Source organism: Cupressus sempervirens, chromosome 10 (assembly GCF_028749045.1).
Source record: "Cupressus sempervirens isolate cs-2001-9-10 chromosome 10, ASM2874904v1, whole genome shotgun sequence".
Lineage (NCBI taxonomy): Eukaryota > Viridiplantae > Streptophyta > Pinopsida > Cupressales > Cupressaceae > Cupressus > Cupressus sempervirens.
The window spans coordinates 324,590,325-324,608,624 of NC_143127.1; the positions used below are offsets into that span (position 1 = coordinate 324,590,325).

The window sequence follows — 18,300 nt, forward strand, 5'->3', positions numbered from 1 at the left end:
TCAACAGATATTAGTAATTTTCACCATTAATATTTACAGTGCATAGGACAATCTAGTACTATGGTACATTATGAAAAGATCTTCCATTTGTAATGTACCCTTTGCATCATCACTTTTTTATCATGACTTTGTAATCACGGATCAAGACTATTGAAATAAGCTATTGATTTGCACTCATAATTTTGTAAGCTAACCCTCGGGATTTTTTTTTAACATCAAGGGTCCGCTTGGTGAGCGGAATAAGAATACGTATTCCAAAAAATTTGAATTTCTTGTTTGGATGCACCAAAATGGGATTGGAATATGAAGTAAGGCCCAAAAATGGGGTTTTGCAATTCCACCAAAATAGATGTTATTGGAATACGTATTCCTATTCCATTTTTTTAAATTTTAGAAAATATAAATTTTTGGGTCCGCAAATTCCCATCAAATATTGGTTGAACCAAACGAAAAACAGGAATACGTTCTATTCCAGAATACATATTCCAGAATATGTATTCCTATTCCACTCACCAAACAGGAAATGTTACGGATTTAATTGTCACAGTCTTCAAAACAGATGGATACTCATAGCGTCCGCTCATAGGCAGAAGTCTCTTTTTGTTTTGTAAATGTGCGCTCTCCGCAAAAAGCGTTTCAGGTCATTTACTCTCCGACTCGTTGGGAAGATCTATCGGTGATTGTCCTGTTTTGTGTTGAAGGAATCAGGAGGCCTGGAAAGCTTAATATGGGTGGGAAAGGCATAGGACACGTTCTCATGATCCCCTTTCCTGCACAGGGCCACATCAATCCCATGATGCAGCTCGCCTGGAAGCTCGTCTCCGATGGTTTGAGCGTTACCTTCCTCAACACCGATTTCACTCACAACCGGATATTGCGATCCATGAATACAAACCCTAACCCTAATAACCTTGACAACATCCGAATGATATCAATTCCTGACGGATTACCGCCGGATGACAAACGCACCGACATTCCAAATCTATTGCAGTCATTGGAAAACAGCATGGCACCGTCCGTGATTGAGAGGCTGATTGACGAGATAAACGAGAGGGAAGAAGAGCAAAAAATCAGCGGCATAGTAGCTGATGTGTGGACGTGTTCTGGGTTAAAAGCGGTGGCCGTTCTCTATCACGTTCCCCTCTTTGCTTTCCATACATCGCTCGTCGCCAACTGTGCCATCCGCTGCTTTGCTCCCAGGCTTCTCTCTCTTGGCATCCTTTCTCCACATGGTAAGACATGACACTCAATGCTCTTAATTAGTACTTACAATAATTATATCTTTCTTTTCTGTTCTTATGAGACCGGTCTTGTGTTTCTTTGCTATTGAAGGAGCTCCCAAAGAAGCGGAGAAAATGAAGTATATTCCCTCCATGCCGCCGCTGCGCTCTGTAGATCTCCCATGGTTGTACAGTGGGGAGAAGATGTTTAAGAGAGGCATTCGAATGGGAGAAGATATAAAGCAGATCAAGTGGGTCCTCAGCAATTCCTTTTATGAGCTTGAGGCGCCAGTGGTAGAAGAGTTATCCAGAGAAGTGAGCATATACCCAATCGGTCCTATGATTCCAGACGAGTTTCTGATCGAGGGGGAGAAGAGGACTACTGCAAGCAAGGCCCTCCCAAGCTTCTGGGCAGATGATATGGAATGTCTAGAATGGCTGGACAAACAGAGTACCCGGTCTGTGATCTATGTGTCCTTTGGTAGCGTGGCCGTTTGGAGCCAAACCCAAGTGGAGGAGTTCGCGGCGGGGTTAGAGGCTGCCCAAAGACCATTTCTGTGGGTTGTGAGGTCGGATCTAATGGAGGTAAGCAAACCCCTTTTGGAGGAAGGGTTTCTTGAATGCGTGAGAGAAAGGGGCTGCATAGTCTCATGGGCTCCACAGTTGAGGGTGTTGTCTCATCCATCCATAGCTTGCTTTGTGACTCATTGTGGTTGGAATTCTGTACAGGAGAGCATCACCATGGGTGTGCCCATGCTCTGCTCCCCTTATTTCGCTGATCAGTTTCTTAACCGCACATATATTGTGGATGTCTGGAAGATTGGACTGCCTTTGGAATCGAATAAGGATGGAATAATAGAGAAGGGGGAGATTGATAAAGCTCTTGACAGAATGCTTCGGGGAGAAGATGGCGCAGAGATAAGGAGGCAAGTCACCAAATTAATGAGAACCAGTAGAGATGCTATGAAGCAGGGGGGTTCTTCGTTCAACAACTACAGTATACTTCTTTACCAGATGAAGAAGACTATTGATTGATTGACAAGATTCAGGTACCTTGTAGGTTAAACATTATATTCTAAGGTGTGATTCCTAGGTTAAAAGTGTAAAATAGTTAGAGTTGAATGACTTTTTCCAAGCTTAATTTTCTACTTAATGTGTGATGTTTAATAGTGACCGATTTGCAACACCTCTACAATTGAAGCAATCATACACATATGAGGGCTAAGTATTCTATTTACTTATCAAAATTTAGATAAATAGGTAATATAGATAATATGTAAACAAATCTATAGAATGTGTATACAAATAAACTTAAATCTAACTTCACAAAAATTACATCATATATATCAATATATACTAATTAAAACATTCTTTCTAATTTTTAAAACAGCCAATTCTATCATTACATTTAGGTGATGCTTGCAAAGGTAAGTCTTCTAGAGAGGTCACCCATCTCAATACTACACCTTCCAAGGTTAAGTCCACTTAGTTTCCTCTTGAATGGGATAGCAAGCTAAGTGTGCTTTAACATTGGAGGAACTCGGTGATTAAGTGTGCTTCAATTGTAGTAGTATTGGGATGGGTGACCTTCCAAGAAGGTTCAATACTTAGCCTTAGTGGGAATCACCTAGATGCAATGAGGGCTAGGTGTTCCACTCAATCTAATTAGAGATGGTTTCTTGTCAGTCACTACTCGTGAAACATGAATCAATGATTTTTATTAGAAAACTATACAACTAAAGCTTGATAGCTATAATTCTTCCTCTATAACATTTATTTATAATTTCTTGTGTATATAAATATCTATCTTTCATATAATCGCAATCATTTGACTAAAAATTGCCATTTTGAAAAATCTCAAAGTTGATTTAACGTAATTAGTTCAACCTTCCTGAAATTCTTATTAAAATGTGGTCAATACTTGCCTCTCCTACTATACATTGGAGCTAACCAAATGAATATTTGCATTATGTGATGTTATATAATTTTATTTAAATATATTCACTTGCATATCTCCTATATCCATTGACATTCAGAATTCCTCTTTTAGGAGCATTTGAAATATAATTATTAGAAAAATATTTTAAATCTAGATGACGTAAAAGGAGTGACAAATTTTTAGACATTATTATAGTGTCTCCCCACTATCTTTGATAGTATATGCATATATCTATAGGCTCACCTTCAATATGTCTCATTCATGACATAAAACCAATACTTTCTAGGTTCGTCTAGATCTATGTAGTTCAAAAATAAGAAAAATATTATCACCAATGCTTTCTAGTTTTGTCTAGATTCATATCGTCTCCAAATATTATGAATGAGAAAATAAGAAAAATATAATTTAAAAGAGAATAGAGCCAAGCAAGGTCAAGTTAATGGATGAAGAATGGTTTTGTAATTGAATATTAAATGTATACTTAGAAAAGTGCTTAGAAAAAACATATACATAGTAAAATTTGAGATATTTTACCAATGAAAAGGTATACTTTATGAGCTTAAAAGTAGTCAATGTAATAATCATTATGAAATAGTACAGAACATTCAACTATAAAGCTAGGTGACCATTTTAATTATAATTATATTTTTAGAGCTTTAGCAATTAATTTTCAAATTCTAAATGCAAGCACAACTCACATTAATCATTTTTAAATTTTTTTTTTTTTGCATTTGACTAGATTGTCCTAGAGTAGGAATAAGTAAATTTAATGTTCATGTTCATGTAGGAACACACTATGAATACTAAAACACCCAATTTCCCATTGGGAAACTTGTCACATCTTTTGAAAACTCAAATTTACATTTTTCTATTTTTCATATTTTATAGTTATTTTCAAATCTAATATTTATTTTCCACCTATACAATTTGTTGGTACATCCACATTTTCAAATTTTGTATTTTTATTCATATTTTGTATTTTTTATTATGTTCAACCATCTTTTAACATCATAGTTTACATTTTTTGCTTGAATCTAAGTTTTAATTATTCCTTCATCTTTTTAATTTCAAATATAAGAGAAGGCCTAGATAATATTATCATTGAAGAGGGCTCTTCTAATATGATTGATATGTTATTAGGAAATAATATTTATAAATTGGTTGTTCTTAAATATGTTAGGAGTTCCTCATATATTTTTTGACAATATTGTAGTCATGTGAATACTAATATGTGTAGGGATACTATGAGCCCCTATATGTTCCTAATAGTATAAATACTAAATAGTTTGACTTAGATACTTAATTACAATCCTTTTAAAGACTTCCTACCAATACAAGATTATAAAAAGGTCCACTTAATGATTACATATATTATATGTGCAACATCTATAGATCCTAAAAGGCCAAGTATATCATGATCTATAACTAAAAATCTACCACTAAAATATGATCTAGAGCATCTCATGATAGCATAGATAAGTATTACAAATTATCCAACTTGTCGATGTATTGGTTGAGATGGGAATGTAGGTACAAAATTTCAATGTATTAAAAAATATGATTTTTTTCTTCTAACATTAGAAGATCAAATTTTAAAATGTGGTTGATATTCATAAACTATACAATTATACTTACATTTACTCATCATTCATTAATGACTCACAATGTATAGTACTTTTAATGGTGGTACCTTCTAGAAAAGATCTCCTTTTCCTTCCTTGTACATTAGTGATGTGCTTTTTATACTTATCTCCTAATTACACATGTTACTTGAATTTTCCCAAAAAATAAAAATAAATAAGGCATGTCCTCTCTACAACCTACATTCCTTTAGTGTCTAGTTTTCTTTTCCTTATCATGCAGTGAGCATTTCTTTTAAATGTAACCTAAGGATAAAGTATAGAATATTGCAGTCAAAGAAAAATTTCCTTATTACATTGAATCCATAGAATTGTATGACCTAACCTTGTTGGTGGAGTTGGAAAAGCCTCATCTAGGGAGAAATGTTTTGGTCAATAATATTTCCTTTTACATTTTTCAAGATTTTAGTTATGACCACTAATCACCCTAATCAAGGGACCAAAATTTCTAAGAAAACTAAGAGGGTGATGATGAGAATGTGATGAAAATATTCCTAAATAAGGGTGACAAGACAGAGCTTCATCTCAAGAATGGTTCCAACAAGAAATATTTTTTCGGAGTGTGGGTTGAAATTATGAATAATTATTCAATTATGTTACATGGGAAGTACAATTGGTTCCTTGTTTTCCTTTTTATAATTATTTATGATTTTCACCATAGATTATAGTGATCATTTAGTTCTAGATTTATATATCTATTGAGGGATCTATAGAGAAGGTTTTAGAGATTGTTAGGATATCACCTCTTCACCAATGCCTAATTTTTTTTTATCTCTTTCAATTTAATTTATTGCTTACAATAAATCATTTCATTCACCCTAGATTAATAAGTTCTCTATAATTCATCTAATTAAGGGTTTCATGAGTAGGATGAAATTTTTTCCTCTTTCTTTACTTAAACCACTATTAATTCTCATAGTAACAAATATATCTAATTTTCACCTTTCTAAAAGGGGTTGTTTTAGCTGCTTGATCCTTGACCATCTTCTTCAAATATAATTTTTCATTCCCATTATTAGTTGGCCTCAATACCCTCAATGATAAATTTAAACGCTTATATTTTCCTAAAAAAGAAAAGGTTTCCCCTATCTTAGACTTGAAAGGTGATTTAGACTCCATAAATTTCTTCAATCTTGATTCCTAGAGCTTCGTTGGCCTTAGTGGCTCTTTTTTCCCCTTTTAGAGATTGACCTCATTCCATTCCTAAGTAGAAAGACCATGTTGAGGATGCATATTTGGTCCTTGTTGATGTTATAGTCATGTTCTTTATTAGTGACATACACTTATTTAGATTGTTAGCATCTGCCAAGCACATTGTATAGTTAACAATGTTGACCAAGCATTACTGTTGCTACCAAGTGCCTTGGACAGTTTCAATTTGCACCGAGCATCTTAGTGTAAAGTGAGCTCTATAGTTTCTATTGAGTTCCCAGTTATAATAGTGAGAATCTAATGTTGACCAAGCCACTCAGTGTTAACCAAGTGATTGAGTTTATACATGGAGTTTCTTAGTATTCACTGAGTCACCAGTGCAGATCGAGTTCAAGACTACCTGGAAGTGGTCAGTATGCATTGAGCTTCTACATCTACCAAGTGCATGATGATGCCAAGCATTGACAATGGATGTCGAGTATCAGTACCTCAATGAGTTAATCTTTAGAACTTGAGTTCATACAGTATGAGTCGAATCTGTGCATTTTTGTGTAAACTTGTATTTTGGCCAACTTTGTAATTTGATTAATTGGATTGGTATATATTTAAGAAATTGTATCGCATTCAAAGTGTGAAGTAATAGAATATGGAAAACAATGTAATGAGAAAAAGAGAGTAGAAGAATGAAGTACAAGGCCATAAGCAATATTAGGAGCAAAAAATATTTATCTATCATAGTAAGGTGATTTTACACTCACAGGTATTTCGTTTAGCAAACTAAGTTGTAGATCAAAGATCAAGAAGCTATTTCATTCTAATAGGTGGATTAGTCAAATCCTGTAACAAAGCAGACCTAACAGTCTTATGTGAATCTCTTTACTGAGTGCTACTTCATTGTGTTGGAAATATTCAAAAAAGGCTAAGTTACTTAGAGGGGAGGGTGAATCATTAACTCTACAAAATTTTGACTTTAGCTATCCAATTTTAACCTTTGCATATATTCTTAAAACCATGCATAAGAAACTAAAAACATGAAAGCATTCATAACATATGATACATAGATTTGGTGACCCAGAAACCTTCCAAATAGAAAGTAAAACTGGGGTGGGAATGATACCCACAAACTTTAGTACTGAAGGATAAAGTTGGCTTGTTCAAGATTAAATTGATCACTTCTAATGATCTGCCATGTTAGGAGCAATAAGGAATGCTATGTCCACCTTGTTAAAGGATTACAAACATACAATGAAGTATGCACCCGGTGAAGAGATGGTTAGGTCTACCTTATTAAAGGATTTAACTAATCCACCTGTCACGATGAAGTAGTGGTTGATCTCTAATCTAAAACTAGGTTTACTGAATGAGATTTCTTTAAGTACAAATCACCATGTTGTGATAGATATGACTTTGTTGCTCCTTATACTGCTATAGCCTTTGTAATTCATGCTTTTCTTCTTTTTTTTGATTGCATTTAGTTACATCTGATAACTTACACACACTTGGATATGGTACAATACATTACATATATAACAATCTAATTATACAATTCCAAAGTTGAGCATAGTACAAGTTTACACACATATTACAAAATTGGCCATAATACAAGTTTACAAAAATATTACAAAGTCAGCCCAAATAAAGACACTTGAGTTTTGAAGACTGACTCGATGAGGTTCTAATACTCAGTATCCACTGTCAATGCTTGGCATCATCGTGCACTTGCTAGATGTAGAAGCTCGGTCCATACTGATCACTTCCAAATAGTCTTGAACTTAGTCTGCATTGGTGACTTGGTGAATACTGTAAAACTTGGCATGAACTAAATCACATGATTCTCATTTTCCTCTATGAACTTGGTGTAAACCGAATCACTTGGTTAACACAGAGTAGCTCAGTTAACACTAGATTCACATCACATGAACTACGAACTCGATAAGCACTGCACTAGTCAATTTACATTGATAAACTTGGCATACACTAAGATGCTTGGTTTACACTGCTGATCTTCACACTAATCGAATCTCCTCAGTAACCACTGGGATTTGTCCAAGGAACTCGGTAGCAATTGTAGAACTCGGCAACAACTGAAATGCTTTGCAAATGCTGATATCTATACAATAAGATTAGTATTTATATACAATCTATAAGTTTGAGTCACTAATAAAAAACTCGATGGATATGTCAACAATTCTCCCCTTTGGCATTAGTGAAAAAAACACTTATTAGCCAAAATTGAATTTAAATGGTTTCTTGAATACCTTTTATCCATCACCTTGTGATATTGGCTCAGTAGAGTATACTATTTTGGAGATTTTTCAAAATTGATTTTGTAAGGTATATATCTATACATGATAAGGTTCTTTCGTATAGTATACTATACAACTTCTTTCTATATACAACATATCTTACTGTACATTTTTTACTCCTCCATTGTTTTTACAACTTATTGCATGTTCTCACCCATACCATATGTCTTTCTCCCCCTTTTTGATAGTAATGCCAAAGATTTACTCTATTTATTTACATAGTAGCACCAAAATGAGATAAAAAATTTGAATGTACCTTAAGAATGATTGCCAAGGTTTTATCCCAATTGTCTTGCAATACCTTACATGTGTGAAGCAATTTGCACTTTTGCGGACAACTTTATCATATGGTCTACTATGGAGAATTTATCGTTATGGATGAGAGTTTTTGAGTGTGCAATGTGTTTCTATAGTGCATCCATGTTGGGAAGAAAAATATGAGTTGGCAGTTGACTTAGGTGGAGAAATGGATGTTAGTGATTGCATGAATTAGTGGGGGTTGAGGTTTGCATTTGTAAGACTAAAGCTGTGATGGTTTATCTTTAGGAAGGTGGTTTACTATTGAATGGGAAAACATGATGAGCACATCTTGATGCAATTCTTTATGTCATCGAATGACAAGAAAGTGAACATCAATGGGATGGTGTTCGAAATCATGGAAGAGGTTATTGCTAGGGTTGGAGGGTTTTCCATAGAGGGCACGAATTGGCATAATCAAGCCAGAATGAATGATGAAACTAGTTTGAGGAAGTTTTTCAAATTTGATGAGAAGAAAGTTTGAATGTGTGGTGGGTTTTCCAGACAGTATTTTCTAAAGCACTGGAATGTATTTTTCTACACCATAATGAGGTATATTATCCTTGAAGATTAGTTCCAAGTAAGTTATATTACCACCTCCCCATTCTCAACCATTTCAAGAACCTAGATTGGAATTTTTCTTATATCTTATTTTGAATTCCATTGAAGATTATGTCTATAAGGCTAGGAAAAAGAAAGAGCGGGATAAATCCTTTTATCTCATTCACTAGCGTTTCATGAATAAACTTTACAACTACCTCCTTTCCTTAAACTCATCGCTTCTAGCCAACCCGCTAGCTACTATCATCCCCAAATATCCATGGACCTTGGCCCTGGCTCAAGCCCCAAAAAAATCAATAAAATCCTGCATCGAAGGTAAAAATAAGCCTCATTGATTTGGATATGAACACGAGGAGCAAGAAGAATTCTCAAAGAACTAGTAAAAGAATCCAATTGGAGAAATTCAAGCCCCCATAAATAGGACTTTAGATCCGAGTCTACCATGAATGAGAAAAAACCCACCAAGAGGAAGATGCCACACAAGGACATTGGTAAGAATCCTATCTCCAGCCTACCTAGTCCCTCACACATCTTGGATACCCTTGAAACTGCCCCATCCCTGACTAGAAGCAGGGTGGAGAACATCACCTCCCCCATGAAAGGAATTCCCAAAGGTGGGGCTGAAAAAGGGAAGCATAGCCATGGCCAAAGCCAAAGAAAGGCTCGATTGGATAGGCTAGAGAATTCAATGAAGGAGATGGTGGACAATCACAGTAGCATCTGCCAAAACTTTGACACCTTGGCTGAATTCTCCATGAAATTTATGCATTTGACTTCTGCTACTCTTTATTTCCTACACATGAATAAAGATGCCAAGGATTTGGGGAAGGAAAGAGAAACTACCCACTCCATTTATGACTTCCTAGCAAAGGATTGGCTGAAGGCTCTCTTGGACAAACTTGTCAAAGAGGAGGGGTGGACATGAATAGGGACAAGCACCTTGATTTTATATGTGTGTGTGTGTGTTTTATCACTTTGAACTTGGTGCCCTACGAGGTTTTATTATATATGTATATGATCAAGTGTTGGACTGATAACAACAATATGTTCTCTTGCTGTTGGAATGCTTTTTCATTTTTTTTGCTGATTAGTAACATGACTAATGGTAATGATTGTTCTGTTCTTGAAATTATTTATTTTATGAAGCATAAAATTTGTATCGGTTAGATAATGGGGAGGTAACCTTCATCTTATCCTTCATTGTTTTTGTACTTGGGGTTCAGCCCCCCATCCTTTTGGCTGCTATCTAATTCTTCAAAAACAATAAGAGGTTTATATTTATCTCTTGTATTGAAGAACATTATTGTATACTGCATGTTTGGTTAGTGAGCTCATCTTGCATACTTTGTATAATTGTAATAGGCAACTCCTAATAGGGTTGAGGCTTCTAAGAAGACCTAGTCCTTATATGAGGACTAAGGCACTATACAGATTTCATAGACTTCTAATATGGTCAATATCTTTCACTAGATACTTTTGATTAGTGGATCATTATGTGGGTACCATCCCCATTGGGGTTTTCCCTTGGCCAAGGTTTCCCTAGTTAACAAAATATGGTGTTATGTGTTACATCACTTTATGGTTGTGTTTACTATTCCAGATAAGCAATTTACTTTCATATGCAAGTTATAAGACTATTAATGATATCTATATTTGGACAAAAAATTGTTAATTTACTTTCATAAGCATATGTATATGGTTTTATGGGTCATGTCTTCATAGAAATATGTCTCTTTAACTTGCATTAGTTATCAATAACATTTTCTATGATTGTGTGTGTTTGTGTCTTAAATATATATCTCATATATATATAAAGTATTTAATATATATACAAATACTTTAGTATGTTTTATCCAACTGAAACTAAACTAATATTAACAAAATTAATAACAACAAATAAATTTTTTTTTTTTTAAATTTATAATCCAAAATAATTAACATTCTAAGATATATATCCCTAAGCTAGTTTGGCTGCTGCAATTTGCTTCCTATATTGGTCTCCTATCTGTTAATTATTGTTAGTTGGACAGCTGTTATTTCTGACCCGGAAATAGCAGCACTATTTATGGGTAGCTTGGACAGCTGTTCGTCCTTATCTATGAATAGCGGTTGTATTTATGGGTGGTTTGGAGAGCTGTTTGTCCACTTGCCAAAAATTAGTAAATGGTTATTATTTACTAATTTTAGAGATTCCCTTTTGGACACCTCGCAACCAATTCTATTATTGGCTGTTGAGTTGTCTTAATCTCAGCAGTTGATTTGTTTTAATCTCGGTCGTTGGTTTACCAACGAGAGTAGTATAAAAAGGGGTCTAGGGGGCATTTGGAAAGTAAGGCAGGAAGCTTTTGGAGAAACAGTCTTGCAGTGTTAGCAAGAGAAGAAGCTTTCGTGAAGCAGTTTGCAGTGTTAGCAAACAGTCTTGCAGTGTTAGAAGGGGCATGAAGGAAGAAGCATTTTTGAGAAGGAGTTTGCAGTGTTAGCAAACAGTCTTGCAGTGTTAGCAAGGGCACAGTGTTAGCGCAGGGATAGCAGTGAGAAATATCAGCGGGAGAAATTAGGAGGTTGTCGGAGTTCTGCCAGTGTGAGGCAAGGAATTTTGTATCTATTGATTTGCTGAAGTTTAATATAATTTCTCATCTGTAGAACTGGTTTTCCCTTAGGGGTTTTTCTAGGGACAATTTGTCCAAAAATATTGTGTTGATTCTGTTGCGTATTTCTTTCCGTATTTTAAGTGAAGTTGCAGTTGTGTTATTTTTCGATATTAGCTGGGAATTTATTTTCAGCAGTTTAATAATCATTTGTGATAGGAGATTAATAATCAGTGACTACAATAGTTTGATTTTTCACATGGTATCAGAGCATTGTTAAGGGTAGAAGAGTTTTGCCCTAGGAAAGAAATTTTGATCTCTTTAGATTTATTATTGCTTTAAACCCTTGAGATGGCTTCAGCTGGTTTGAGAGATCAAGATAGATTGGATGGTGCCTCAAATTTTGGTGTCTGGAAGGCCAGAATTTCTTTATTGTTGGAAGATAATGGTATCAAGGATTATGCTACCAGTGGTGTACCTGTACCAACGGATGCAACACAGCTTGCAGCATATAGGAAGGACGATGCCAAAGCGAGGAGGATTATCCTTGATGGTGTCAAGGATCATATTGTTCCACATATCTCGGAGCTAGATACAGCAAAGAAGATGTGGGACGCCATTCTAAATCTGTACCAGAATGCTACCACTAACAGGAAGTTGATTCTCAGAGAGAAGCTAAAGAATACCCGGATGAATCAGGGAGAAGACGTCACAAGTTACCTCACCAGGCTCAGACTTGTCAAGGATGAGTTAGCAGCTGTTGGAGATAGCCCTAGTGATGATGAGCTAGTGAGAATAGCCCTAAATGGGTTTACTAAACAATGGAGTGTCTTTGTTCAAGTTGTCAGTGGACGAGATACTTTACCGAGTTGGGATTGACTATGGACTGATTTCACTCAGGAGGAGTTTAGACTAAGTCTTGTCAATGGGGCCAACAAGAGTCAGAAAAATGAGGTGGAACAAGAGAACGTTGCCCTAGCGGGTAAAGGGAAAGCAAAGAAGGGATCTAGCAAAGGATCAAATTCACAAAGTGAAAAGAAGAAGAAGGACCTTTCTAAGGTTAAGTGCTTTGGATGTCACGAGTTTGGCCACTATGTCAGTGATTGCCCAGAGAGGAAAAAGGGTAAGAAGCAGGTGGCAGCTTCAGCAAGTGCAGAAGAACTCTCCGGCAGAATGGAAGATGAGTTTGCACTCATAGCTTGTATGGTTAGCTCAACCTTACAGTGTGTTTGGTATATAGATAGTGGGGCATCATTTCATATGACAGGAGTTAGAGAGTACTTCTCCAGTTACAAGGAGGAGGACACCAACATCCAGATTTCTATGGGAAACTTGTCCAAACTCAACCCTGTTGGGAAAGGGACTGTTCAGTTTCAGAGGGAGAATGGAAAGATAATTCCTCTTCATGATGTGTTATATGTGCCGGGCTTAGGTATGAATTTGATTTCTGTATCTGTTCTTCAGGATAGGGGGTATAATGTACTCTTTAGAGGGACACATGTGTTGATTAAGCACAAGGATTGGAAATCACCCATAACTATTGGAGTTAGGAGTGGTCGCCTTTATAGATTGCAGTTTGATACTCCTAAGGCACTTATGAGCAACAATAATCCTAGAGATCTTGGAGAGCTATGGCATAGGAGGTTGGGCCATATTCATCATGGAGCACTTAGATTGCTTCGTGAGACAGTGACAGGTGTTCCGGATGTGAGCACAAAGCATGACGATACATCTAAGGAGAAAGATGTAGATCCCACTTTATATAGACAGTTGATTGGTTCGCTTATGTATTTGGTCAACACTAGACCAGATATAGCATTTGCAGTAAACTCTCTTAGTCAGTTCATGGTTGAACCAAAGAGAATGCATTGGATAGCGGCTAAGCATGTGCTACGTTACTTGTGTGGTACAGTCGAGTATGGGATCAGATATGTTCGAGGTGAAGGTATCAGGTTGATAGGCTATACTGACGCAGATTGGGCAGGAAGTACAACAGACAAAAGGAGCACTTCAGGGTGTCGTTTCAGCTTGGGATCAGGAGTTGTATCTTGGTTCAGCAGGAAGCAGAAGTCTGTGGCTCTAAGTTCAGCAGAAGCAGAATACATAGCAGCTAGCATGGCGACATGTGAAGCTATATGGTTTCGAAAGTTGTTAGTAGCCTTGTTTGGTCAGAAGGTTGAGACTACTGTGATACATTGTGACAATCAGAGTTGCATCAAGTTGTCTGAAAATCCAGTGTTTCATGATAGGTCTAAACATATAGATATCAGATATCACTTCATCAGAGATTGTGCACAAAGGGATACTCAGGAGTTTGTGGGAGCTCCTAGGAAGAGTACTAGACAGCGAAGACAACCAGCAAAGTTCAATGACTATGTTAGTCAGTTGGTAGATAGTGAGCCTTCTAGCTATCAGGAAGCTGCAGAACATCAGGTATGGCGAGATGCTATGGTTGAGGAATATTCTTCAATAATGCAGAATGATGTGTGGGAGGTAGTACCTAGACCAACAGATAGGGCTGTAGTTGGATCACGCTGGATCTATAAGATAAAGCACGGTGCAGATGGTAGCATCGAGAAATACAAGGCTAGGTTTGTGGCAAAGGGGTTCTCTCAGAAGGAGGGAATAGACTATGAGGAGACATTTGCTCCAGTTGCCAGGTATACTTCTATACGAGCTATAATCTCACTTGCAGCACAGATGGGATGGCAGATCCATCAAATGGATGTCAAGACAGCATTCCTCAATGGTGAGTTGAAGGAGGAGGTATACATAGAACAACCAGAAGGCTTTGTAGCACACAGCAAAGAGACCCACGTGTGCAGATTGAAGAAAGTTGTTCGACTACAATACATACCTACAGATGAGCAGGTAGCAGACATTCTGATGAAGGCTTTGGGAAAGGCCAAATTTATCTTCTTCAGAGATAAGATGGGTGTCATGCAGAACAGCTTCCTCGCTAAGAGGGAGTGTTAATTATTGTTAGTTGGACAGCTGTTATTTCTGACCCGGAAATAGCAGCACTATTTATGGGTAGCTTGGACAGCTGTTCGTCCTTATCTATGAATAGCGGTTGTATTTATGGGTGGTTTGGACAGTTGTTTGTCCACTTGCCAAAAATTAGTAAATGGTTATTATTTACTAATTTTAGAGATTCCCTTTTGGACACCTCGCAACCAATTCTATTATTGGCTGTTGAGTTGTCTTAATCTCAGCCGTTGATTTGTTTTAATCTCGGTCGTTGGTTTACCAACGAGAGTAGTATAAAAAGGGGTCTAGGGGGCATTTGGAAAGTAAGGCAGAAAGCTTTTGGAAAAACAGTCTTGCAGTGTTAGCAAGAGAAGAAGCTTTCGTGAAGCAGTTTGCAGTGTTAGCAAACAGTCTTGCAGTGTTAGCAAGGGCACGAAGGAAGAAGCGTTTTTGAGAAGGAGTTTGCAGTGTTAGCAAACAGTCTTGCAGTGTTAGCAAGGGCGCAGTGTTAGCGCAGGGATAGCAGTGAGAAATATCAGCGAGAGAAATTAGGAAGTTGTCGGAGTTCTGCCAGTGTGAGGCAAGGAATTTTGTATCTCTTGATTTGCTGAAGTTTAATATAATTTCTCATCTGTAGAACTGGTTTTCCCTTAGGGGTTTTTCCAGGGACAATTTGTCCGAAAATATTGTGTTGATTCTGTTGCGTATTTCTTTCCGTATTTTAAGTGAAGTTGCAGTTGTGTTATTTTTCGATATTGGCTGGGAATTTATTTTCAGCAGTTTAATAATCATTTGTGATAGGAGATTAATAATCAATGACTGCAATAGTTTGATTTTTTCACACTATCTAGAACATGTCAGATTCTAGATTTGTAAATCAATGAACCCATTTAATTCACCTACAATTTGTTGTTGGGTTCTGCAAAATTATAATTCAAGTTTGATTTAGATTTGGAATTTAAGTTTGAAATTAATCTCTTATCCATTATGTCGCTGTATTAAGCATGCACCTAGTTGTTAGAGCCTAGAGTGCAAAAACTCGGGAGCAACAAATCTTATTACACCAAAGGCGTTTTCTTATTTGAGGAGAACGAGTTAAAATATCCATCCGACGGTGGAAATTTGTAGAGAGAGAAAAACTACCATTGAAGCATTTTAAATCATAGATCGATTCGATTGGACACTTGGCTGTTCCTAGTGAAGATGTGTTGTCTCGCGGAAATGTTCAGTAGCAATCGTGATTGTCCAGAAAGAGGGCTTGTGTAGAAAATCAGAGCGATGAAGCATCTGGATAGAATGAGTTTTGTACAGGATTGGCAAAGGCATGTGGAAAGTCCAGACGCCTCCATTTGTAAAGATTAGCGGAATTCAAATAATCAGAGTTCGGAGGAGGGGCCGATGGCACGCTGTTAAGTTTGAATATTTGGATATGTTACAGTTTGAAGACGGTTGGAAGGGCATTGGTACCTTAAGTTGTGTTTTTTTGCATATACAAATCCTCATTTCTTCTCAGCAAAGTGTATTTAAACATGTCGGCCACAGGCATTTGAGGAACTTGTTTGCATTTAGATTTCCACTTTTTACATTTTAGTGTTTGTGAGCCCATTGTTTTTTCTTCCCTTCACTATGGATTGGCTTTGATGGATGAGAGGTTATCCTTAAACATTATCTATTAAGGAGAAAATTAAGTTTCAAAAAAATAAGTCAACTTTGACTATTTAACACTTTTATGTTGGAATTAAGCTTTGTGTCTAATGTTTAAGCCGTCTCATGGAGGAGATGTTTTATTTCTAAAATCTTTTACTAAATAGTTAATTGTTAAGTTTTATCAATTTAGAATACAAAATAATTATTTAATGTTCAGAAAAACTCAACTTTAAATAAATAATGAATTATAGAAAATATTAAAAGCTTAGTACATTGTCATTATAGTATATTGTAATGCATATAGTTACAACTTAGAAAATATTCTAATAGTTCTTCATAATGTATACAATATTAGGAAATTTGGCTCATCTCTATGAAATGTATTTGTACTTAGTTAAGTTTAAATTATTGTATTTGATCTTCACACTAGAAATACCGATTAGAAGACCAAAATTCACAACTTCAAATTCCAAAAAGATGTCTCTCATGAGATTTGAACTAGTCTCCATAATTGGAACTCATTGCTTCAACCAAGCTAAACCCTTTGGACTTATTTATTCTTAATTTTTTACAAATTATTAGTTTTATAATGTGTGTATTTGACATTTATTGACTTTCATTTACTCTACTCTATTGAAATACAAAGAGAAATAGAGGTAGAAAAGGGGAGAGAGATATCTAGAAAGACACATATAACACTTATTATCTCTATCTTTGTACATTTTTATAAATGTGTGTATTTTGATATATTTTGACTTCACATTTAGTATACTCTACTAAAAATAAAAACAAAAATAAAAGTAGAGATGGGAGAGAAATGTCTAGAAAAAGATAAATAACACTTATTACCGCTATCTCTATAGATCTCCATGCCTACTCATCTCTCATTAAATGCATCTTTATCTTTCCCCATCTATATCTCTATTTCTCTCTCTTTCTATTTACTTCCATCCCTCCCTTTGTGTGTTCATTTCTATTTTTATCTCTGCTTGCACCTCCACCTCCATCTTCTTCTATATTTCTCTCCATGTCTCTCTATCTCTTATCATCTTCATATATATGAATTTTTTTTACATGAAACATGATCATATTTAACATATACTTTTCTACAGATTTTATGAAATTTTAGTTGATATGCTTAAAAATTATAAATTTGAAAACCGTCAAATCAAAAGTATAACATGCCAATGAAACTCACTTGACATATTGAAAGGTTTTTAAAATGAAATGTGTCCAAATAAAACACATCGTCAAAATTGTACAACTTTCATCAAACTATTAGATTGTTATGTGTAGATCATATGATATAATATACTTTATAATGGATACGATAGAACTCTTAAATAACATTCCTAAAATTTGTAAGCATGACTCAAAAATTAAATGTGACTCACAACTGATATAATAAATTATCCCACATTCCCAAACAATAAAAAATCAAATTGTTTCTCATTGAATATTACAAATATATTCTAAACTTTATTTGAACCATAGATCATATAGATTGATGAACACAAGGGAAGAAATAATAAAATGTCATGTCATTTCTGTGAGCATTGTTTACTTAGATTTAGTAGGGAGATGAAGGATCCTACAGATCCAGGGCTTCATACACAAAAATTTCATTATGAAAATTCAACCATTCTTTGCAAGGAGATTGTGATTTGGTTCTTTATCACATGGAATGAGTGGGGGAGCCTTCAAGGTCTAATTGGATTGATAGAAAATCAAATAGTGAAGGTTTTATTATATAAGTTTGGCTTGCTGACAACTTGCCGCCAACTACTTGGGTCCTCTGTGGGGACTTCAATATGGTTGAAGTGGCCTCTAACAAAGATGGCATTCTGCCTTTCCGTTGGATAGTTGGGGAAAGAGAAGCCTGGTTTTACATGCGAAATAAATTGGGCCTTTTTTATCCCAATACAAACCGCTGCCATGGTCGTGGGGCTTGGCACACTTGGTCCAATTTTTGAGCCAGTC

At 35.8% G+C, this 18,300-nt stretch overlaps 1 protein-coding gene across 5 annotated transcripts in view; it reads left to right on the plus strand.

The window, feature by feature from the left end:
- Nucleotides 1–567: 567 nt before the first annotated feature.
- LOC149533928 (UDP-glycosyltransferase 83A1-like) overlaps nucleotides 568–18,300 on the plus strand; it is a 289,355-nt gene continuing 271,622 nt past the window's right edge. For all 5 annotated transcript variants that reach the window (XM_089804409.1, XM_089804407.1, XM_089804405.1 and 2 more), the window contains exons 1-2: nucleotides 568–1,232; nucleotides 1,333–2,269. In XM_089804409.1, coding sequence (XP_089660535.1) covers nucleotides 728–1,232; nucleotides 1,333–2,255 — 1,428 coding nt within the window. In that variant the 5' untranslated portion in view covers nucleotides 568–727 and the 3' untranslated portion in view covers nucleotides 2,256–2,269. The remainder of the gene's footprint in view (nucleotides 1,233–1,332; nucleotides 2,270–18,300) is intronic.